Raw genomic sequence first — 24,142 nt, 5'->3', positions numbered from 1 at the left:
GAAATACCACCTGTCTCTTCTTTTTTGTCCAGATGGCTGGGAATAGCCAGGAAAACATATTACTCAGTGCATTAACTCTCAGGGTTGTTGTTGTTGTTGTTATGAACTAACTGGTATTCCTAAGATATATACTGTATATATTTCAGTGCCACAGAGATTGTTTTTGCAGTTTCATGGCATTTGAGACAAAGCAGATATTGATCACGTCCGAATATCATGCAAAGTCAATCTGTGGCTGGCTCCCAAGAAGGAAAATGCAGCCCACTTTGCTCTGCCACATGTTTTGGGGGTCAATTCAGCACTCCAGCTAAGTCAGCATTTAGCTTAGCATGTCATCCAAAACCAAGATCATGGTTAAGGCCTCTTCTCCTCAACCACAACCTGTAACCATAGACCAAATCTTGGCTACACACCATGGTTAATGAGGAGAGGCCTTAAGTGTGGTCCAAGGTTCAACAACATGCTAAGCCAAACCTTTGCTTCACTGCAATCCCGTGCTGAGCTGAAGGCCCAGGGAGGAACAAAATGGGAATGACCTCCTTGCCAGGGATCAGAATGTTCACAGTACACCATACGACGGCTTATTGTGAGATGCAAATCAGGCTACTAAATTCAATCAAATCAGAAATTCAAGGTCCATTAATACAAAATAGTTCTCGACTTCTTTAGCACACAGGCATTCAGGTCCTTAAAAAGACTTTGACGATTCTGCCCTGCCCAATATTTATTTTTTAAATACCTTTAAAGTGAGACGTCTGAGAATCAGCGCAGGCTCTGAACTGCTAGACAAAGGTTTCCCAACGAAATGATATAGGATGAGAGTATTTGGCGAATGCTTCTGTTGCAACTGAATCCTAGGGAGAAGGTGGAGAGAGAACAAGGGAGAAGATGGGTTTCTCGTGAACATACATTTTCAAAGTTGCATTATGGCATCTAAATGGTGCCGCTGATCTTTTGGAATGTTAGTTTTACTGCTTTTACTGGTTTTAATATTTTGAGACGGCTGTATTTTAATGTAAAAAAAAAAAAAAAGAGCAGAGAAGGACGATCAGTATACGGGAAATATTGGGACCAGTATAGGAATGTAGGAAGCTGTATAGGAATGTGGGAAACCATTGGTCCATTTAGCCCAGTACTAGTTCCCAGGCAGGGTTCATTCCCAGCCCTGCCCCAGGTGCTGGGCCCTCAAACTCGAGACCTTCTGCATGCACAACATGTGTCCTGCCACTGGGTTTGTTGACAGCACTTACAAATGCATCACGCTTTCAGGGGGCGTTAGCCAAATTGACCATTCTGACCATCCATGACCATTCTGGCCATGACAAACGGATGAACAGGAGCAGCCAACTGCCTGGACTTAAAGCCTGTACACCATATTATTCGGAGACAACCCACTCTGTCCGAAGGGTATTCGTGTTTATGGGGCTTGTCAGCCAAATGATTTCTCTCAACAGGCAGAGGTAGTTAATCGGTGGGTGAGGAAGGTCTGTGCCACCTCAGACCTGCTCTTCAACCATTTTGAGACCACTAAAAAGGGGCAAAAAACCTGACCCTGCAGTTATTAGGCATGTGCAGGATTTCCTTCCTCCCCTCCCCAACCCATAGAAAGGCAAAACACTTGGGAGTGGCCACAATAGAAGCAGGACAGAGAACCTGTGGCCCTCCAGATGTTGCTGGACTACCATCCCATCATCCTCAACCGTTGGCCTTGCTGGAAGGGGTTGATGGGAACTGTAGTTCAGCAACAGCCGGAAGGCAACAGGCTGTCCACCTGTTGCTTGAAAATAGTTTCTCTTGGCTTCCAAAAGGTTGAAGAGAGGACCGTGCTTTTGAACATTTGCAGAGTACCTTCTATCTACCAGGATTATTTCTATCCAAGAGCTATTTTGTGGGCTTGGGACTTCTTACTCAGCAGCATCCATGGGATTTAGGCAGGGAAATCAACACCCAGAGGACCATGGCATCCCCCATCTTTGCTATGTAACATGGGGGGGGAGGTGTTTAAAAAAACTGAAAGGAGGAGGAGGAGACACAGCATGAACAGACCCCCCGTTCCTCTATAGGAGCTAGAGTCGAGTTTTGACTCCATTTTGCAAAAGAAGGTCCCAAAGAAATACTAACTCTGCTCTAGTCAAGGCAATTGCTCCCCCATTACGGCACCTTAGCTGTCATGCTAGGACTGGCATATCTGGTTCATCTCTGAAAGGCTGCTCTTGTCTACTTTCTCTGTTATATCCTGCAACTTTATTGGGTACAACTATGGTGGTGCTGTGGGTTAAACCACAGAGCCTAGGGCTTGCCAATCAGAAGGTCGGCGGTTTGAATCCCCGCGATGGGGTGAGCTCCTGCCAACCTAGCAGTTCAAAAGCACGTCAAAGTGCAAGTAGATAAATAGGTACCGCTACAGCTGGAAGGTAAACAATGTTTCCGTGTGCTGCTCTGGTTCGCCAGAAGCGGCTTTGTCATGCTGGCCACATGACCTGGAAGCTGTACACCAGCTCCCTCGGCCAATAATGAGAGATGAGCACCGCAACCCAAGAGTCGGTCACAACTGGACCTAATGGTCAGGGGTCCCTTTACCCTTTACCTTATGAGGACGGGGGTAATATAAAAAGAAACAAGGAAAACATTTAAAAAGACTATACCATTTTGACAAAAGGAGAGATTTTCCTGAGCCTGGTCCTCCAGACACGAGAAGGGGTGGGATTGGTGCTGGGGCTGCCACCAAGTCATTCAGGCGTTCGTAATACTGCAAACAAAAACCAGGCGTTGTAACAAAGAGCTCTGGGGTTAAGTCGAGAAACAGAGTGATTCAAAAATCTAAGCATCTACTTGATCTTGAGGCTCTGTGTGATATAAGAAGAAGATATAACAGCATATTGGGTCCCCCCAAACGCTCAGTGCTAACCACATTGACTCGTAAGTCACACTGAATTTAATTGGCTTGTGTCCGCATTAGTATTATTAATGACACTGTCTTGATCACAGATTAGCTCACAAACGTAGTAGCCACATCACTCAGCAGAGGCAGAGCTGAGCTAAGCTTACTTTCTCAAATACTGGCCCCATTCATGCACCACATAGTTAATAGGTTACTATGATAAGAGGGCTCTTTTGCTCACGACTCATGCACAGAGGAAACAAATAATGACTGCTGGCTTTGTGCTTATGCCTGAACCAGGGTTCATTGTTTGTTTCCTCTATGCATGAGTGGGAGGAGCAAAATAGCTCTCCAAGGCACGATCACAGCAAACTATTAACCATCATATGCAAACCACATAAATATTTCACAAGTAGACTTGGATGTCTGGATGCTTTTGCCCCCCCCCCCTTTAAAGTCAGATATTCAATTAGGTGACTCTCACCATCACTTCATTGAAAGTGTCATAGCACACGCTCTTATAACTAAAAGATTTAGTATGGTTCTTCAAAATTCTGGAGGGAAAGCTCTGCGTTTAGCCTATGCCGCTCCCAACCAAAATGCAGAATCTCCTCTTACAGCCAATATACTGTACTGAAATTCAACATACCCAGAAACAGGTGCAATCCTTCCAACATTGGTTTATGTAAAAGTGATAGAAAAGATACATCAGCAAAACTCTTAAATTCACTTAGCATGAAACAATTTCTTCCAATGTATGACTTTTTGAACTCTAGGAGCACCACTATTCCGTGAGCTAACATGAGTACATTTCCCCCTTCAAATATGCTTTCTGGAGTCTTGGAAGCCAAGCCATTATACACAATCCAGGCCCCTGCGCATGCTCCATTGCACAAGCAGCTCCCCTGTGCATGCGCTGCCTCTTGATTAAAACACAGAGGAAGCACACCTCCATGTGCAAAGGAATGTATGCACAGAGTTGGTGCCCTTCTTGCCAACCGTTTTCTGTTTAGAATTCCTGGGCCTGAAAGAAACCAGTGGATTGCAGCAACAGGGTATAATAATAATAATAATAATAATAATAATAATAATAATAATACAGTGGTGCCTCGCTAGACGAATTTAATTCGTTCCACGGGTCTTTTCTTATAACGAAAAATTCGTCTAGCGAATCCCATAGGAATGCATTGAATTTTTTTAAAAAAAATTTTGCCCATAGGAACGCATTAATTGAATTTCAATGCATTCCTATGAGAAACCACGATTCGCTAGACGAATATTTCGTAAAACGAATTCGTCTAGCGAGGCAACCCCCACTAGAAAAAACCTTTTGTTAAGCGGAAATTTCGTTAAGCAGGGCATTCGTTAAGCGAGGCACCACTGTAATAATAATAATAATAATAATAATAATAATAATAATAATAATAATAATACAATTTTATTTATACCCCGCCCTTCCCGGTTTAAAAACCGAGCTCAGGGCGGCTAACAGCAAATATAAAACATGAAAATGTGACTTAAAAACAGCATAAAATACAACATAAATGCAGCGTCAATGTCAATAAAATTAAAAAATTCAGGGTTCATTTTTTTGGGGGGGGAGAACCCCAGTCAGTAAACATCGCTGGCAGAATGAGCATGATTGCTGGAAAGCACTCAGAAAACTTTTGTCTGGGAGCAGCCTAGACTTAAGGTAAGTTTTTATACTTGTTACTTAAATAGTAAGGAAGCATACAGCCAGCTGGAATACGATCATTACACTTCCTCCTTGGTATAGGCACATTTGGCATTTGTCCCAAAACCAACCCAATCGTCTGCCTGAGACATATGGCCTCCTTCAGCCTGAGGACTGAGTGCCTCCGGGGATGTTTGCACATCCCACTCCTCTTGCAAGAGTGGCAGCCCTGCTGCAAGTGAAGGAAAACAGACACAAACACTTATGTGTGCCTTAAAATAGGGCACAAACTTACTTTCTCAAATCCTAGCTCTGAAGTTGAACTGGATGCCTGCTGGAATGCCTCCATCTGTTCCTGTTCATCGTGCGCATCCCACAGCACGTCTCCAAAAATTTCCTCTTCGGGAATGGAAGGCTCGGCACTGTCTGTTGCACCCTTCCTTTCCAGCTGTGTAATTTCACAGCCCAGTATATCCTATGTTAGCAGAAAAGCAAATCCTATGAAGAAGAAGTGAGTGACTCTTGCCCACGAAGTGGTCAGTGCCATCCATTATTGTGAGTGAGTTTGGAAGGGGGGGTGGGAATGCTCAGCTATATATTCCTCAGGGACGCGGGTGGCACTGTGGTCTAAACCACAGAGCCTAGGGCTTGCCAATCGGAAGGTTGGTGGTTTGAATCCCCACGACAGGGTGAGCTCCCATTGCTCTGTCCCAGCTCCTGCCAACCTAGCAGTTCAGAAGCATGCCAGTGCAAGTAGATGAATAGGTACTACTGTGATGGGAAGGTAAATGGTGTTTCCGTGCACTGCTCTGGTTTCTGTCACGGTATTTCGTTGTGCCAGAATCAGTTTAAGTGACGCTGGCCACATGACTCAGAAAGCTGTCTGTGGACAAATGGTGGCTCCCTCGGCCTGAAAGAGAGATAAGCACCACAATCCCATAGTGGCCTTTGACTAGACTTAACCATCCAGGGGTGCTTTACCTTTCTTTCTTTTTTTACGATTTCAGGGTAGTTACGGAATCAAATCATGATTTCAGATCTTTGCTAGTTCTCACCAACCATAGTTCAAGCAACCCACAGCTTCCCAAAGTTTGGATATTACTGAAACCTGCAATTAGTTGGTTTCCCCCTCTGGCTTTAAATAAGATGCTTTTAAATACGCTTTAGATATGCATATAATAATACAATGTGTGAAGCAACCCCAATTTATGGAAACGAAAGTCAAGAACCCCATGTCGATTTACTCCTTTTTTAAAAATAAAAAATATCACAGCATTTATATGCCGCTTTCCCACCAGCCAACTGGCTTTTGGGGGAAATACCTGTTTTATGGTCTTTTCCACATAATTATAGACTTCACGGGCTCCTTCCTCTTCTCCTCCCATATGGCTGATGATCTGGGGTAGGAGGAGAGAGAAATGATTCTGAAAAGACTACATCTCCAGACAGAAGTAGGTTATTTTTACAGGCCTTGGGCATCTTATTCAGCAAATATTTGCACACTTAAAAAAAGAAAGAAAAAAAGAAAGCCAGTTCAGCATACTACTCTCCTAGGCAACAATAATTAAATCTCCTGATTCCATAGGAAGCCTAGATGAGCTACTGTTTTCCTTTTAAAAATTGCTTCGTTACAAACATACACAAACTTATTTACATTTTAAAATTAAATTTAGCAAAAAGAATTAAATGGGGCTGCTGCTTTTCAAAGGGTGTGGATCATCCGGCCAAGCTGCATATTTGGATGAAGGGCTGTATTTAAAATTTGCACCACTATGGAATAACCAGGCATGTGGGTGGCACTGTGGGTTAAACCACAGAGCCTAGGATCCCCAGAATGGGGTGAGCTCCCGTCACTCGGTCCCAGCTCCTGCCAACCTAGCAGTTCAAAAGCACGTCAAAGTACAAGTAGATAAATAGGTACCGCTCCGGCAGGAAGGTAAACAGGAGCTGTACGCCAGCTCCCTCGGCCAGTAAAGCGAGATGAGCGCCACAACCCCAGAGTCGTCCGCGACTGGACCTAGCGGTCAGGGGTCCCTTTACCTTTACCTTTTATGGAATAACCACCCAACAGCCATTTCAAACTCAGTAATTACAAAGGGAAGGAATGACAGAAGACAAAATGAATTGCTAGTATTGCAAAGGGAAGAGAAATTCGAAGTATCTTCATTCTTTTAATGAAATTAATTTTAAAGACAGAACATTTTTTTCATAACTGCACTACATAAACACAAGCACATTTTGAAGGCCCAAAAAAATAAAATAAAAAATATTCCTCATTAGGGCTCAGGGTGAAAAAGATTACTACCACAGCAATCTTAGAAGCAATATCTCTTTTTGGAAACCTCAACCTTTTATCTACTAGATATTAAAGACAGAAATAACTCTTGTAGCATGACAACAGTACACAGCTATCTGGGAAGCAAAATTGATTTGGGATTGCACGATCAGGTAGTATCCAATTGCCTGAATGTGGGCTATTCCATTATCTTCCTGTGTATGCACTATCCTTAAAAAAATTTTTTTTAAGGCGTCATATACAACTTATGTTAACATCAGCTTCTACATAATAAGAAAACTGATAAACGTACCAACCTTCAGCACACTCTCATTACCTTTGTCTTGTTCACATAACGAACTTGCTCAACTAATCGCTGCACAGAATCTGAACTGACTTGTCCATCTTCCAGTCGGTGGCAAATAAGCCGGGGCTTCCCTTCAGGGTTTTTCAAGAAGGCTTCTTCGCACTCATCCAGCAGGCAGCTAGATTTAAAAACCAGCATTTTTGTGCTAGATACTATTCTGCTGTAGCACACAGTTTTCATCAACATCAGCCCCAAGGGTGCATTTTTTTCTACAAAAGGCTCCAGTCAAAAAGGGACAAGCCTTTTTTATCACAAAAGAAGCAACATGCCTTTAAAAAACTGAGGGCAAAACGTCCTGAGATTCAGAGTTGTAAAGAAACAAACATAAATAAAAAAAAAAAACCAAGTGGGTCTGTTAAGGAAAACTACCCTTAGGCTGCAATCCTATAAACCCTATTAAACACAGTAAGTAGGCATTAGATATTGTGCTCTTAGAATTCTTCCTAAGAAGAATGCTGGTGTATACATTTGATTAAAGTAAGCGCACTTCAGAGTATGTTAGAAAACCTGAGGTGCTGAGACAAGCTGAGTTTTTAAACCTGGTTTAAGGCAGGTTCTGTATTCAAGTATTTAAAAACAAAACTGATTGAAAATATATTCCATATACCCAGGAACATCTTAGTGACATACCGGTAGTCTTCTTTTACTGATGTACCGTACTTGCCTGTTTCTGCTTAACAGTCTCCTAAGCTGCTAGCTCACCTTGGCAAATTTAGATGCAGGAACAAAATGGCTAAAGAGCTTTTCTCAATTTCCCATTTTCTCACAGCCTGGAAAGCACTTTCAGTTTCTACCGGAAAATGGACAGCTTGGAAGAAGTATTCCATTGTTTCACAATATTTCCGAAGTTTGGGAGAGTATTTCTGAAAGTCGAGAGGAAAATGTGGTTTTTGTTATGGGTGCTAAATTGCCATCACAAAAAACAAGATTGAGCAAGCTAAACCATTGTTTCACTGGGATCTTAATCAGGGTTAACACAAGAAACTCTGGCTAGCAGTAATCACTGTTAACCATTGTCTACTCTCAGCCACAGTCATTCATAAATGATTACTAGTAGTGGGTTATAAGCCTGAGAGTCATTTGATATGCACCTTCCTTCCTAATTCAATTTGTTTTCTCTCCCGTTAGCTACAAGATGCTCTGGATAATGCCAAGGACATGCCAAGAGACAGTCCCATTCTCTTGATTCTCAGATTTATTTACTTACAATAATTTATAACTCGCTTTTCTATACAAGGATACTCAAACTGGTTCACACAACCGAGCAAAGATAGCACTGAAAGATCAAAACAATATATTATACAAGCACAAGAATAATATCCAAGATCACAACACGATTTCACGCACAGTTGAAAACAGAAGAGTTTCAAATCAGCTGACGGAAGACCCAAAAGCTCACTGGTACAGCCGTATTTTCATTGCTCCACAAAACATGGGTAGCAATGGTGTTGGACAGACCTCTGTTGGGAGACTGTTCCACAGCACTGGTACCCACCCTGTGCACCTCCAGTGGTCGCAGAATCCACATTTCAGCATTGATTTTAGTGTTCAGGTAGGTTCAAATTGAAGGCAGCAGTTCTGGTCTGGAGGGGTTTGAACTTCCCTTTCTCGAAAAGGTTTGCAAAAGCCCAGGGGCATTTCAAGTTAAGCATACCTATAATAAAACACTTCTGCATTTGCTGTACTTCATACTGAGATTTTGTTGGCAGATAGGTAAATAAATGACAGCGTGGACTACAACCAGGTGGGTGGAAGTTATATTCTGATCAAACCAAAATTCAAAATAAACTTGCTGTGTCACACAGCCAGAATACACTCTTTGCACTGAAGTGATTCATTGTGTCACACACCAGGTCACCAAGGCGTCATAAATTCAGAAAATTCCACTCCATGTGACAGAAAAAAGCCACATTCTTTATGAGCCAAGTAATATAATTAAGGCTCATACTGTCTACTCTGGTGGGGAGCAGTTCTCTATACCTTGAGGCAGAAAACCCAGCTCAGCAATATTACTCAAAATTACTTTTAAACTGGAAAATGCCAAGCAGAAACCTAGAAATCTTATAAATACAAAACACAGGCTCTACTAACTGGGCAATGTTCCCTGTTTTGAAAACAGTGAAATCAGGATACGGTTTACTGTCTGTGTGAAGAAGATTGCAAATTGTTGTGACAACAGAAGGCAGGACAATGCAGAAAAGTGTTAAAAATCACTAGTATACCCTGCACTCATTTTTCTCACCTGTATGAAGATGTCTACTTCTTGCTGAGTCTCTTCTGTACTGATAAGATACACCCTTACTGTATTGCTCCACAAAGAGTGGGAAAACAAGGGAGTGACCTGCAATAAACTGGCAACAGCTGCATCCCAGTCATCTGCAAATGTAAGAAAAGACAACACACAAAAGCACACTGTTAGCCAATTCAAAACCACCAATCAGCTCAATGCAACCCACCCAGTCAATCCCTCCCAGCTAGCTCTTCCAACAGCCGCAGGGGACAGTATGCAGTTGGCCTTAAGGGCCACAAAATGTTGCTCATTCATCAATATTTCTTTAAACTGAATGTCACGTTTCGAAGCAGTACGTGTGCTAAGAAAAGAAGTCCCTTTGGGTGGCTTCACACACACAGAGAGAGAGAGAGAGATGAATTGTTCTGTAGCTCGACTCCGCATTTCAGCCAAAGTTTGTCTTGAAGTGATACAACACTGCAAGATTTGGTCCCCGATCTTTTAAAATTTTAATTACTCTTGCTTCAGAGAGAACCAACCCCTTACCTCTGTTGACATTTGCAAATGGCCCTTCCACATCTATGGAGCTATGTGCAAACTCAGGGCCTCGGAAGGACTGCTGAAGCTGTATCATGCTGCCCATGGAAGGCTCGCTTCCCAAAGCTCCACCAGTCCAATACTCCGTCTGAGCTCCAGTGGCTTAAAAATGAAACAAGCATTTACTGGTGGATACCTATTGTTTACATAGACTGGTCATCAATTGCCTAGTCATTTAGGCGACATGCAACAATTTAATCAGCATAACATAAATCAAATGATGAATTATCAAATTAGGTAACGTACGACAACAGCTTAAAATGCAATCAGATTATTATCATTGTATAACCCAGGCTAGCTTCTGGTGTTGATCTAATATCTTGGATGATTGCCCATTAAGGGAAACAAAGGAAAGGCACTCTGTGTGAGATGGCAAATAGTTAGAGGGGCAAAGCCTAAGTTTAGGAGTTGAGTTGCAGTGATGTGAATTAAATCAGCAAGCTGGAGTGTCAGAACAGTATTTGAGAGCAATGTTTGATTTCTGTTTGAATCCAAGAGTGCAGCTGTAGGAAAATCAAGACCCATTTGGGGTGTTAATGCTGCGACCCCCCCCCCATCGTAGGCTTCGGTTGTATGTATGTGTAGATAAAACTTTATATCTTATCTGTGTCCAGGGCAGCTGTGTATCAGCTCCATCTGGTACGCAGGCTGAGACCCTACCTGCCCGCAGACTGTCTCACCAGAGTGGTGCATGCTCTAGTTATCTCCTGCTTGGACTACTGCAATGCGCTCTACGTGGGGCTACCTTTGAAGGTGACCCGGAAACTGCAATTAATCCAGAATGCGGCAGCTAGGCTGGTGACTGGGAGTGGCCGCCAAGACCAAATAACACCAGTCCTAAGAGACCTACATTGGCTCCCAGTATGTTTCCGAGCACAATTCAAAGTGTTGGTGCTGACCTTTAAAGCCCTAAATGGCATCGGTCCTGTATACCTGAAGGAGCGTCTCCACCCCCATCGTTCAGCCCGGACACTGAGATCCAGCGCCGAGGGCGTTCTGGCGGTTCCCTCACTGCGAGAAGCAAAGCTTACAGGGAACCAGGCAGAGGGCCTTTTCGGTAGTGGCGCCTGCCCTGTGGAACGCCCTCCCATCGGAGGTCAAGGAGATAAACAACTACCTGACATTTAGAAAACACCTAAAGGCAGCACTGTTTAGGGAAGTTTTTAATCTGTGATATTTTAATGTATTTTGGTATTTGTTGGAAGCCGCCCAGAGTGGTGGTGGAAACCCAGCCAGATGGGCGGGGTATAAATAATAAATAATAATAATAATAATAATAATAATAATAATAATAATAATAAAGACACTGCGGTCTCTGCTGTGCCTCATTTCCAAAAGGAAACATGAACACTGGGGAAGCGCCATGGAAGACCCATGGAATCTTGCACCGCTAGGAGTTTGGGGTGGGGTGCGACATTACATTTGGGGGGCCGGCCAAACAGCATCTTTTGGCAGTGGTACACGTGAGGATCACCGTACAGCGATACTACAATTTGAAATGGCTTGTGTGATGAGTTTGTGGGTGGGCAGTAATTTAGCAGATTATCATTGTTTAAAAGTTAATATTATGTAGTAGTTCTTTTAATCCACCAGGAATAGAAGCCAATAGCTTTTTCTCTATCTTATCATTATGCTACACATTTATATACATTCACACACACACACACACACACACACACGACTGGCAAAAGCAGCAGGATAAAATTCTTACCGGTAACCTCAGTGCAGCTGTCATCTGAATCCGACTCCTCAGGATCAAACACTTGGATGCCTTGAGCCTGCAGCCTCTGCAGTTTTGCCTCCAGATCCCGCTTAGCCCTCAGTAAATCCTGAATTTCATTTTCCTTGGTTTCTCTAAAAATCTATATATATATAAAAGCAAAGTTAACTATATGAACCTACCGACCAGCCAGAATTTACAGCTGTTATAAAACACCATTTAATAGTATGTGAGAGTCCTTTCATGCTGGCATGAAATTAATACCCACTGGGACACTCCAATGTACAAGCGACAGGACCCTCAGCCCACCCCCCACCCCCATGCAATGTGAAAGACAGAAGGAAAATAAGTAGACACAAATGGGAACTGCAACAAAATCTTGCAGTGTGGAGTGGCCCTGTTTAGGGCTCCGCCCACTTTTCCTTCTTCAAAATGCTCCATTTGATTCCATCCTCTAGTTTTGTTTTCTCCCACTAACAGAAACTCAGCATACATGTTTGGTGCTCACTGAGTTGAAGGGAGGTCCCCCCCCCCTTGCATATTCCCCAAGCATATTGATACCTTCTTTTTGTTTCTCAGCGGCAGTCCTGGTTTCACTCAGCACCTGAATTGGCTGTTAGAAGAAGCAATTTACCTTGAACTGCCTCTTGACTTTGTCCCGGTCATGTTCGAATGTAGCTGCTCTCTCCATGGCTTGATATTTGGCCTCTAGAGCACTTTCTTTCTCCCGGAGAATCTTTTGATAGGTTTTCTGAAGTGCCTAAAAAAAGACCAGTGTTTATATATATATATATATATATATATATATATATATATATATATATATATTCTTCCTAGGATGAAAAATTACAGCTAAGCAATGGTTTTGACTGTTAACGTTTAAGTGTTAGAATAGAAAAATTGGCAGCTTGCAAGCTGCTGCTCTCCAGTTCCAAAGTGGTGGCGGTGTTGTTTTATTACGTTTGGTCTTGTAAACCTATGCCTCTTTTTGCCAGCCCGTGGTGGCTGCCCCAACCTTTCCAGTTACCTGCAGCTCTGCCCGAAGCCGCTTGTTCTCCTTATCCAGCTTGTTCTCCTTTTTCATCATAGAGGCCACCTCGTTGTTCTTGCTGATGCGGAAGATCTCGTATTCCTTTTTCAGGCGCTCGTACTCTGCCATGCATTCCAACTCCTGTACGGACGCTGTGGACTTGAAGCTGGCTCCGATGAGGCCTCCAGGCCGCGACGTCCCTACACGGCGGAAGGAGCTGCGCAGCAGGCGGGCTTTGGGCTTCACCTCCACGGGGATCTCGCAAGCTTCACCACCACCTCCCTCATACGTGTCTTCAATCACCTCCCCAACTGTGCCGATTGGGTTCACCAACGATGAAGCAGTCCCCATAGCTCCTTCCTCAACCCTGTATCTTCTTGATGGAAGTAACTGCCTTACTCAAAGGCCACACCAGGATGCCAGGCATTCACCCAACCTCCGTATTTATGCCAAGACCCGCAACTGCAGCTTTAAAGCTCTGTGCCAGCCCTATAGCTACAGACTGACCTCCCTTCTCCCATCCCAGTTAGCCAAGAACTGTTCCAAGATTGTCCGGCTGCTTCAGCAAGCCAGCTCTTTAGGTTCGCAACATGGCCAGGGTTTTTTAAAGTACAGTCTTCGGGGCTCTGCATCTTCTAGATATTCAACAGGGAAATATTTTTTTAATTTTTAAATCAGCACGTAGATGATGACAACCCTACTCCCCTTGCAAGAGTGATTGTATTATGTTTTTCGTAAAACCAAGCACTGGATTATTCTCATTCTTATAGACCTCCTGGTCTATTCTTACACCACCTAGCCAAGACTGTAGCCACATAGTAAAGATTGTGAGAGTCTAGTAGCCATCACTACTACCACGCCTGACTTCTGAATCTACCCATCCAGCTAACAATCCCTGACTCACCGATTAATGTCTCCTGAAATGGTCTGGGTGAGACTTCCTTTCGGTCCACTTTCATCCCCGGAGGCACCGGCTGACAGAACAGCAGTGCAACCCTTAGACACACTTACCTGAGGGCAAGTTCATGTGAACTCAATGGGGCTCCCTGCTGAACAGACACGCATATAGGATTTGCAGCGCAAAGTCCGCCCTGTCCCGCGCTCCTCCTAATAATGCACGCTTACTAGGGGGCGAGTCCCGTCGACTCGCAAGTAAACACGCGCGCAGGGCCGGGCTGCGTTCTGACGTGACGTTCCTAAAAGGCTGAAACCCTCCTACCACCCCAGGGATGACCCAAGACTTCCCAGTCCAGTCAATATCTCCACCCCTCTTGCCAAAAGGGCCTTCGCCTCCCTTGGTAAACTAAAACAAAAGTAGCGGGGAGAAACGTGAGCCACAGGTTTGGCGCCCCCCGCCCCGGCCAGTGAAGTCAGAAGGGCGGGGGAAAGAAGAAGCCTTGCAGGAAGGCAGAAGTCGCCAAAAGTTTCCCAGAGCGCCCGACGAAGAAGGCAGGAGGGGCCAGGCGCTTGACCGCCTTCCTCTGACTGACTGACTTTTTGCAGCTCCCTCGCTGCTTCCCGCAGCAACGGAGGGGGAGAAAGGAAGGAGGGAAGGGGAAAGAGGGAGAGGGAGGAGGAGGCAGTGACGTGGCTGCTTCTCCCTCCCTCCCTCCTGCCTCGGGCAGCGGACGGAGGCGCAGTTGAGGGAAGAAGGCTCAGCGCCCGGTGTCTGCGCTCGCGACTTTGCATCGCGCGGCTACTTCTTCTCTCTCTCCCAACTTTCGCAGCTCAGACCCATCCGGAGGGTTTGCAGCTGGTCAACGGCCTCAGTGTGCTTGAATCACAGAGCCGCAGAGTTGTTGGATGGGAGCCCCAAGGGTCATCTAGTCCAGCCCCCGCACCCCCCTCCATGCAGGAATCTCAGCTAAAGCATCCACGACAGATGGCCATCCAAGCGCTGCTTAAGGAAACCTCCAAGGAAGGAAGAGGCCACAACCTCCCGAGGGAGACCAGGTGTCTGTCTGTGTCAAAAAATGTCTCTCGCTCAGTGTAAACTAACTGTGAAAAAAGACTCTTATGAATTGATAGATGTACTGTACTTTTTATCTATTTTGTAACACACGCATAGAAAATCCTTAACAAAAACTAATTTTTTAAAAAAAAGTTTTTAAAGTTCTGCCTAATGTTTAGTTGGAATCAAGTCCTACCTTCCAAAGCCATGTGGCAAAACACTTTGCTCCCACAACACCACCAAAGATCCTGGGAACTGTAGGTTAAAGGTGCTGGGAATTGTAGCTTGGTGAAGGGTAAACTGGTGCACAGGATTATTTGAGGGAAGTCATGTGCTTTAATGAGAGATTTTACTTTCTTGGGCTCCTTGATCACTGCAGATGGTGACAGCAGTCACGAAATTAAAAGACGCCTGCTTCTTGGGAGAAAAGCAATGACAAACCTAGACAGCATCTTAAAAAGCAGAGACATCACCTTGCTGACAAAGGTCCGTATATTTAAAGCTATGGTTTTCCCAATAGTGATGTATGGAAGTGAGAGCTGGACCATAAAGGCTGATCGCCGAATAATTGATGCTTTTGAATTCTGGTGCTGGAGGAGACTCTTAAGAGTCCCATGGACTGCAAGAAGATCAAACCTATCCATTCTGAAGGAAATCAGCCCTGAGTGCTCACTGCAAGGACAGATCGTGAAGCTGAGGCTCCAATACTTTGGCCACCTCATGAGAAGAGAAGACTCCCTGGAAAAGACCCTGATGTTGGGAAAGATGGAGGGCACTAGGAGAAGGGGACAACAGAGGACGAGATGGTTGGACAGTGTTCTCGAAGCTACGAACAGGAGTTTGACCAAACTGCGGGAGGCAGTGGAAGACAGGAGTGCCTGGCGTGCTATGGTCCATGGGGTCACGAAGAGTCGGACACGACTAAACGACTAAACAACAACATGTGCTTTAAATAGATGGATGTGACCATGGCTCAGATTGTAGTGGAAGAACAAAGCGCATGCACTTCTCACTGAAATCAATGGTTTTTTTCTGGAACAACCGAAGGAGGTAGCCCATTAATTACAGATTATGTAGGCCTACTTTAAGAGGCTTCATTGAGGACAATTGTAATCTGGCACGTAAGAAAATGGCTGCTTCCTAAACATAACATAGCAGATGATTTTGCTGTGCAAATAGGGCTCCACATGCTGTTCTCTGAAGTGCAATGCCACCTCGTCCAGGGAAACATGCCACATGTATTATTCATCCATGCAAAATGAAGGTAGATTTAGAGCTTTGATTGCGAAAATAAAATTGCTGCGATCATTCACACATATCCCGATGCTGTTTGTTGGTAGGAAATTACCCAGAGCCCGGAATTAAGCAGATGTTTGGTTTGCAAAGCGTACCAACTCAGCAGCTGGCCGCATTAGTATTTCAGAAGAATTTCTTACAAAGAGGTATGGAAATTAACAAAGAAATAATATGCATCTGAAAGTAGACTTTTAGAGAATGGGCTGCTGGGTTCCTAATTTCCATGATAGGGATTCATTTTACACCGAAGTGCTATCCTTTCACCATTTTATTTATGAATCCCCCCCCCCCCAGAAAATAGGCAACCCTTTATTAGCAACTGCTTTAGATAGGCAGTTCAGTTCAGTACAGCTTTTTAAAAATACTGTGCTGCATGCAACTGAATATGAATTCCAAAACAGACAAACCAAATTATGTGGGTAATGGTCAGCCACTCATACTTGGCCCTGTCATTCTTGTGACCTTGCTGCCTCAGGCTTTTTTTATAAGTAGTTCTGGCCCACAACACTCCAAACAGTACTGGTTTGTTTGTTTCCAGCCACCATTTCATTTCCCACAATTCCCCCAAACAATTGGGGGAAAGCATAGGAAATTAAAAAGGTGGCTTGCAGGAAAGCAAGGGTATTTTGGGAAATGATACATGATTAGATTTTTTTTAAAAAAAAGATGTTTAAAATTAGTATATCAAAAAAAGCATGAAGCGTTTCTGTTAGGAATTATAGGGGCAGAAAAAATGTTAAAAGATTTTTTAATGTATGTAGCAACAGCAGCTAGGATTCTTTACGCACAGAAATGGAAGGAAGAAGAAGTTCCTACCAAAGAACAAGGGATAAGTAAGATAATCGACTATGCAGAACTGGCAAAATTAAGAGAATCTAATGATGAGTGTTTTATGGAGGAACGGATGCCTTTTTCGGACTACTGAAAGAAATAGTATGATGAACTTGTGAGCAGGATTTGAGCTATGAGCAACTGAAGTAATTGGATTGTAATTTTGTAGTTTTGATTTGATAGATAGAAAATAGGGTGTAGCAGAAGGGGAGAAACAACAACTGCATGGAAAATGGGGTGAGAAGTCAGCAAAAAGAAAAGATGAAATTGTTTTTGAATGTTGAAACTTAATAAAATAAACTTGGGGGGATGATGGAAATTAAAATGGTAGCTAGACTTACCCACCCAGTGCTATTTGGTGCACAGCTCTTACCACCACTGCCAACTAAATCCACTAGGGTGATGGACCCCTATCCAGACACTCCTCAACCTGGAACCAGATCTAGTGGTAGTGAGGAATATAGGGGTAAAGGGGACCCCTGGTCCAGTCACGAATGACTCTGGGGTTGTGGCGCTCATCTCATTTTACTGGTCGAGGGAGCTGGCGTACAGCTTCCAGGTCATGTGGCCAGCATGACTAAGCCACTTCTGGTGAACCAGAGCAGCGCACGGAAACACTGTTTACCTTCTCACCGGAGCGGTACCTATTTATCTACTTGCACTTTGACGTGCTTTCGAACTGTTAGGTTGGCAGGAGCTGGAACAGAGCAACAGGAGCTCACCCCGTCGCGGGGGTTCAAACCGCCGACCTTCTGATCAGCAAGCGCTAGGCTCAGTGGTTTAACCACAGCGCCACCCGCGTCCCTGAGGAATATATAGCTGAGCATTCCCCCCCCCTTCCAAACTCAGTCATAATAATGGATGGCTTTCCCGCTACAGAAAAAAAACCTCCTTATTTGCTATGTTCATTTGCCAATGGCTTGACATAACCATATCACATGGCTAGACTACTGCATTTTGCAGTCTTTGGGCTCCACTGTTTGTGGGTTTTCCCCTCTTTTTGTGCCTTAGGATACCCCCCCCCCATTCATTTATTTACATGACTGATAGCAATGCAGTTCGCACAATTGACAATACGTAATAAAATCACACACACACATACACCCAAAAAGCGAACACAAAATAAAATCCAATGAAATATTAAGCAGAACTTCAAAACAGAAATACTAAGCAGTGTGATCAGAAAACTAAGAGCCAGGGGAAACCTGATGAAACAAGTTCTTTTCTTTATGTTTTTTACTTATATCTGCTCCATCTGTCTCTTGTCTACCAAAGCTTATGCTGTAATAAACGTATTAGTTTTTTTAAGTGCCACGGGACTGCCTACCTGCTGTTTTTACTAAAACAGATTAACTTGGTTTTCCATCTAGAATGCGCCTGTTTTTGAAACTCAAAGAATCTAGTGACGATTTCAGCATTTGGACATGTTCTGTGTAAAGGATGCATGAGGTTTATCAAACCGCCTGTTGTAGAGCCTATTAGGAATCAGAGAAGCTGCTCCAAACCCTCAGGAAGTTGAACATCTAACACAGAAGTTTCCCTTTTCATCTAATGATACTACTAGCTCTTTGGTCCACTCCCACTGCCATCTGGGTTCTGGCAGTTGGTTAAATCACAGAGTCTAGGGCTGGCTGATCAGAAGGTCGGCGGTTCGAATCCCTGCAACGGGGTGAGCTCCCGTTGCTCGGTCCCAGCTCCTGCCCACCTAGCAGTTCGAAAGCACATCAAAGTGCAAGTAGATAAATAGGGACCACTCCGGTGGGAAGGTAAACGGCGTTTCCGTGTGCTGCTCTGGTTGGCCAGAAGCAGCTTTGTCATGCTGGCCACATGACCCGGAAGCTGTCTGCGGACAAACGCCGGCTCCCTCGGCCTATAGAGCGAGATGAGCGCCGCAACCCCAGAGTCGGACAGGACTGGACCTGATGGTCAGGGGCCTCTTTACATTTACCTCATGATGCTGAACTCCGCAATGCCTATCATCCCAGCAGGAGCTGATGGAAATTGAGAGTCTAATGCAGGAATCCCCAAACTTCAGCCCTCCAGATGTTTTGGACTACAATTCCCATCTTCCCCGACCACTGGTCCTGTTAGCTAGGGATCATGGGAGTTGTAGGCCAAAACATCTGGAGGGCCGCAGTTTGGGGATACCTGGTCTAATGTCTGGGGGGGGGTCACAGGTTCCCCACTCCTGCTGTAGCTCAAGGCTGGCTAAGTCAGTCAGCAAAAGCCCAATGGTCAACCTTCTTGCATCCAAAGGTTTCCTATTTCCCCACTATCTCCACAGCCATGTAGCTCCTTCCAGCCAGTGAGACCCAGGACAGAGCACAGGATCTGAGTGACATTTTTGATGCTGGTTTTCCTTAAGGGCTTCTGGAGCAACCTGTTTAGAGCAGTCTAGGGAGAGGTTTGCTGATGGGGTTCTATGTTTGCTCTGATTCCATTTGTTCTCTTTCCAGCTGCAAAGCATCCATGTCCTATTATACACAGGACAGCACTCTGTTTGAAGGTCTCTCTGTTCCATATCAGTTTAAAGATCAAAAACCCTAAAAAGGGAGAGCAGGAGGAGTCTTGAAATTGCCCGTCAATACTTACCACCTAGAGCAAGCACACACATCAATCATCCAATCATACAGTCTTGCTCACTATTGTGAAATATAGGTAAAGGTAAAGGTAAAGGGACCCCTGACCATTAGGTCCAGTCGTGACAGACTCTGGGGTTGCGCGCTCATCTCGCATTATTGGCCAAGGGAGCCGGCGTATAGCTTCCAGGTCACGTGGCCAGCATGACAAAGCCGCTTCTGGCAAACCAGAGCAGCACATGGAAACGCCATTTTATATTCATATTATTCATATTATTGTGAAATATATTGTACGTCTATTTAGAATATAGTAATTGTGTCTAAACATATAGTGTGTGCTCTTTTTTTTTCAGGGGGTATGCAGGGGTACACTTTTGTCCATTTACTGTATTTTTTTCCCTGATTTAATGGTGATTTTCTTGAGTGAAAATGACTAAACATTTTTTTAGAAAAAAAAGCACTGCATACAGTTATAGATGCAAATTAGCATGTGGAAATTTTATGCAAAGCTATGCCCTTTTTTGCCCTCTCTTTTGATGATGCATTTCTGCTTCTTTGTGGATGTGTTAGGGGCCACAGGAAGATGAAACTGAGTCACCTGTTAATCTGCTTTAGTTTTCTCTAGTAGGGATCTGGGCAAAAGTTTGCAATAGTTTTAAAACAGCATATGGTAATCTCCAACAGTTTGTAACTGTACCCTTTAGAACAGTGATGGGCAACCTTTTGAGCTTCGTGTGTCAAAATTCACCCAAAAACTCGGGTGGTGTGTCACTTCGAGAAAAAACCCATTAATTTTGCGATATTTATAGTTTAAATAACAAAAATGTATAATTGTAATATATAACTGTATTTAATAAACCAAAAACTAATTATTTAACCAAACCAAACCAAAAACCCCTTATTTATCACAAAGTGCCCAGAGTTGTTGAGCTTTTTGGGGGGAGCTGCTGACCAAAGTTTTGGAGGGTTTTTTATGGGGGGGTGCAAAAGTTGTTTTGCTTTATTGGGGGGGGTGCCCCAAAGCTGCTTTGCTTTATTGGGGGGGATGCCCTAAAGCTGCTGCGCTTTTTGGAGAAAAGAAATAAATGATGAATAATACCTTCCCTGGAACTAACATGCAGCACCGACATAGTCTGCCAAAGCGCCAAAAAACCCAGCACAGAACGGGTTAAAAAACGTACACTGTTACACCCAATCATAGTCTGCCAAAGCGCCAGAAAAAACAGCACAGAAAGGGTTAAAAAACCAACCTCTGGCTACCAGCAACAACAACAACAACAGCGTGAATGGGCCGATGGGGTGTCACATTTGACACGCGTGTCATAGGTTCGCCATCACTGCTTTAGAATAATTGCCTTTACAGTATTGTTTATAAAATTTCTTTGTTGCTTACTACAAAAAAGTTGTCCTAGATGGGATTTCTCCTTCATTTTTTATCTAGACCAACTATGAATACAAACAGTGTATGCCTTTGAGCTTGTTACGCCTTAGCGCTCAGAGCAAAAGAATTAAAAAGCAAGGAATGTGTTGTTATGTCAAAGCTTGGGATAGGCAATTTTGTGTTTTCCCAATGTTTTTGATGGCACTTCCCATCAGTCCCAGCCAACATGGCTTATGGTCAGGGGTGATAGGGTTTATAGTCCAAAAACATACGGAGAGCACAAACTGGCTACTCCTGGTCTATAAGGATAACAAAAATGGATGGAAACAATATGCAGCTCTGATCAGTTTTCAAGATTTAGAACTCCTAATTAATCCAGTATAAGAGTTCATTTCTACCCTGTAGCTGCACTAATAAAAATGCACAGGACAGCCCTGTGAGCTACCTAAAAAGGTATGCTGTGTTATTTCTTTTAAACAGGTAAATTGTGAATTCAAAGAGTGGTTCTTTGGACAACGATATCAACACAATTTAAGGAGCAGGTGCAGCCTTAGATTGCAATCTTAGGCACACTGGTATGAATTTAGTCAGAACAAACATCTGAGTAATAATGCGAATGATCTCATTCCTCGAGATCGACAGGGATATGACACCGTGCTCTTGAAATTCAACAGCATCTATCACTAGAGGGCAGCAAGACTTAGGGAATAAATGGGGAGTGGCTCTTCTGTGAAGAAGGGCAGGTTTTCCAAAGAGATTTTGAATATTTTGCAAACACGCTCAAATTATGGCACAAAAGCAGCAGCCAGAGAGTGCCAAACCTTCTCACTGTCTGGCTTGGGCTAAGGACAGAAGGGAGAGAAGATCATCTCTTGAACCCTGTGGAAGGTGAATGAGTTCTGACTGACCAAGTAATCTCTACTATCCTAGCATCTGCAGACAACACACCTAGCACATCTATGAATTCACCTGGCGGCCCTTTGTCAGGTGGGGCACCTAGAAAAAGGAGATAGATCCCCAGACACACTGTCCTTCCTTTGCAATCTGAGGGCCACATTCCCCCCTGAGCAAGTTTCCAGGGGCCACATGCCTGTGCCGGGTGGGGCTCAAGTCGAAATGCAAGTGCAGCAAAACGATGTGAATCTTTGTACAACAGGTGACATTCCAGCCAGGCGCACATAACTCTCAAGCTGGACAAAAGAGAGGCATTGTCATGGATCAAGAACACACCCTAGCCAGTCAACAGCACATGAAGAAGATGTGGAGCAGAGGCATTGACATGTGTGACCTGGGAAGAGAGAGTGTGACCCAGGAAGAGCCCCAAAGCTGGATAGAAATGTCGGAGGCTCCCAGGTCTAAGGTTGCCTGACCTTGTGCTGCACTCAGAGATGGCAACATTCAAAGCCCTATGTGGAGAGGCTGGGGGTTGAAACTGGGACCTTTTGGGTGCAAAGCAGACTCTCTTACCATTGAGCTAAAGCCCTTCCCATCACTCTAAGGAGCAGAGTTCAATGCCTAGTGTCTGATTCAAACAGGAACTCTGTCCACCTGTCAAGATTCGTGGGATTCCACTTATTTACCTTAATTGTAACTGATGTCAAGTGCAGAAACAGTTTTGAAGTGCTTCTGTTCGCTCTAGACAGATAGCGTGAAGCTAGCCTATCATTTTGACAGCTGCCAAATGCCAAGCAAGAATTTGAGTCTTCACGCTGTATCCTGTGACTCAGCAATCACACTTGGTTTCAGTCTTGGATTAATCTCTATAGCAGCCTTGCCTCACCCCACCCCACCCCACCCTGGTTTCATGAACACTGGACTGTCTGTCCAAGAGTGTGTCAGAATCGCAGCAAGAAAAAACATCTATTTCAACATCTCTGTATGTACAAGCTGGAAAATACCCCTGAGTTTGTGGCAGCTTCTCCTAAAAATGATACATTTGGTGTTTGCCCTTATGCAAAGCAAATCAGGGTTTAGGAATCAGCAGGACATCCCTGGTGCTGTTGAAATGTCATGACCCGCTGATTTGCACTGATAAATTAAGCTATGAATTCCCTGGTTGGCCTTAGGCAAGATGCTGTATCTCAGCTGCAGCCCCTCACTGCAGGAACACAGGGCTACAAAATGCTTTTGTAAAGAAGAGAGCCTGCTGGGTCAGACGAAAGGTCCATTTAATTCAGTATTCTTTTTCTTGCAGTGGCACAACAGAGGTATGCTGTCTCTCGAGATTCTGTTTTAAGTATCATGGCCAATAGCCATTGATACACCATGCATTCATTCTCTTTTATCCCTTCCAAACCACTCTAGCCATTGCATCCTGGATTCCTTAAACGAATTTCTTATGGTGTGATTTCACAGAACTCTCGGCATGTGCCTGAACATGAGGAAGGTTCAAAGTGTGAATGGTGGAAGGCAGAGTGATGCGCATGCAGGCATTGGAGGAGAGGTGGGAGCTTGCAGTCATGGATGGAGTATTCACATGTTCCTGAACTGAACGATAGCTTTTCTGCTTGAGATAAGGCCACTTCCTATGCCCCTGTGTTATCTTTTCCCCACCGCCACACACAGCACATAAGTGTCATATAAAAACAACGTGTGCCTTCCCCCCCCTCACTTTTGGGGTGCCTCAGGGTTCTGTCCTCTCCCCCATGCTTTTTAACATCTATATGCAGCCGTTGGGAGAGATCATCAGGAGGTTTGGGCTGAGTGTCCATCAGTATACGAATGATACCCAGCTCTACCTCTCTTTCAAATCAGAACCAGTGAAGGCTGCGAGAAGCCAAGTTACAGGAAACCAGGCAGAGGGCCTTCTCGGTAGTGGCACCCGCCCTGTGGAACACCCTCCCACCAGATGCCAAAGAGAAAAACAACTACCAGACTTTTAGACGACATCTGAAAGCAGCCCTGTTTAGGGAAGCTTTTAATATTTAATAAATTATTGTATTTTAATATTTCTGTTGGAAGCCGCCCAGAGTGGCTGGGGGAACCCAGCCAGATGAGCGGGGTATAAATAATAAGTTGTTGTGTTGTTGTTGTTGTTATTTCCCCCTTCAGTAATATTGTTTTATCTATGTGCAAATATATGCAAATTCATCCAGTTGATTATCTGAGTTAAACTTATATGATTTAGCCCAGGGGTCAGCAAACTTTTTCAGCAGGGGGCTGGTCCCTCAGCCCTTGTGGGGGGGGGCGGACTATATTTTGGGAAATAAATAATGAACAAATTCCTATGCCCCACAAATAACCCAGAGATGCAATTTAAATAAAAGCAGACATTGTTTTCTTGTAAAACACCAGGCTGACCCCACAAATAACCCAGAGATGTGTTTTAA

The 24,142-nt window shown here is 44.1% G+C and overlaps 1 protein-coding gene across 1 annotated transcript in view; it reads right to left on the bottom strand.

Moving 5' to 3' along the window:
• NPHP3 (nephrocystin 3) overlaps positions 1-14,300 on the bottom strand; it is a 39,609-nt gene extending 25,309 nt beyond the window's left edge. Inside the window, exons 1-11 of the mRNA XM_060280638.2 lie at positions 12,773-14,300; positions 12,380-12,505; positions 11,737-11,887; positions 9,975-10,127; positions 9,441-9,574; positions 7,901-8,061; positions 7,169-7,316; positions 5,879-5,953; positions 4,852-5,031; positions 2,646-2,749; positions 740-854 (exon numbers count right to left, since the gene is read on the bottom strand). Coding sequence (XP_060136621.1) covers positions 740-854; positions 2,646-2,749; positions 4,852-5,031; positions 5,879-5,953; positions 7,169-7,316; positions 7,901-8,061; positions 9,441-9,574; positions 9,975-10,127; positions 11,737-11,887; positions 12,380-12,505; positions 12,773-13,126 — 1,701 coding nt within the window. The 5' untranslated portion in view covers positions 13,127-14,300. The remainder of the gene's footprint in view (positions 1-739; positions 855-2,645; positions 2,750-4,851; positions 5,032-5,878; positions 5,954-7,168; positions 7,317-7,900; positions 8,062-9,440; positions 9,575-9,974; positions 10,128-11,736; positions 11,888-12,379; positions 12,506-12,772) is intronic.
• Between the last annotated feature and the right edge of the window lie 9,842 nt (positions 14,301-24,142).

This window comes from Zootoca vivipara, chromosome 11 (assembly GCF_965207765.1).
Source record: "Zootoca vivipara chromosome 11, rZooViv2.hap1.1, whole genome shotgun sequence".
NCBI classification, from domain to species: Eukaryota; Metazoa; Chordata; class Lepidosauria; order Squamata; family Lacertidae; genus Zootoca; species Zootoca vivipara.
The sequence above is the reverse complement of the archived record's forward strand: the minus strand, read 5'-3'. Positions and strand labels throughout refer to the sequence as shown.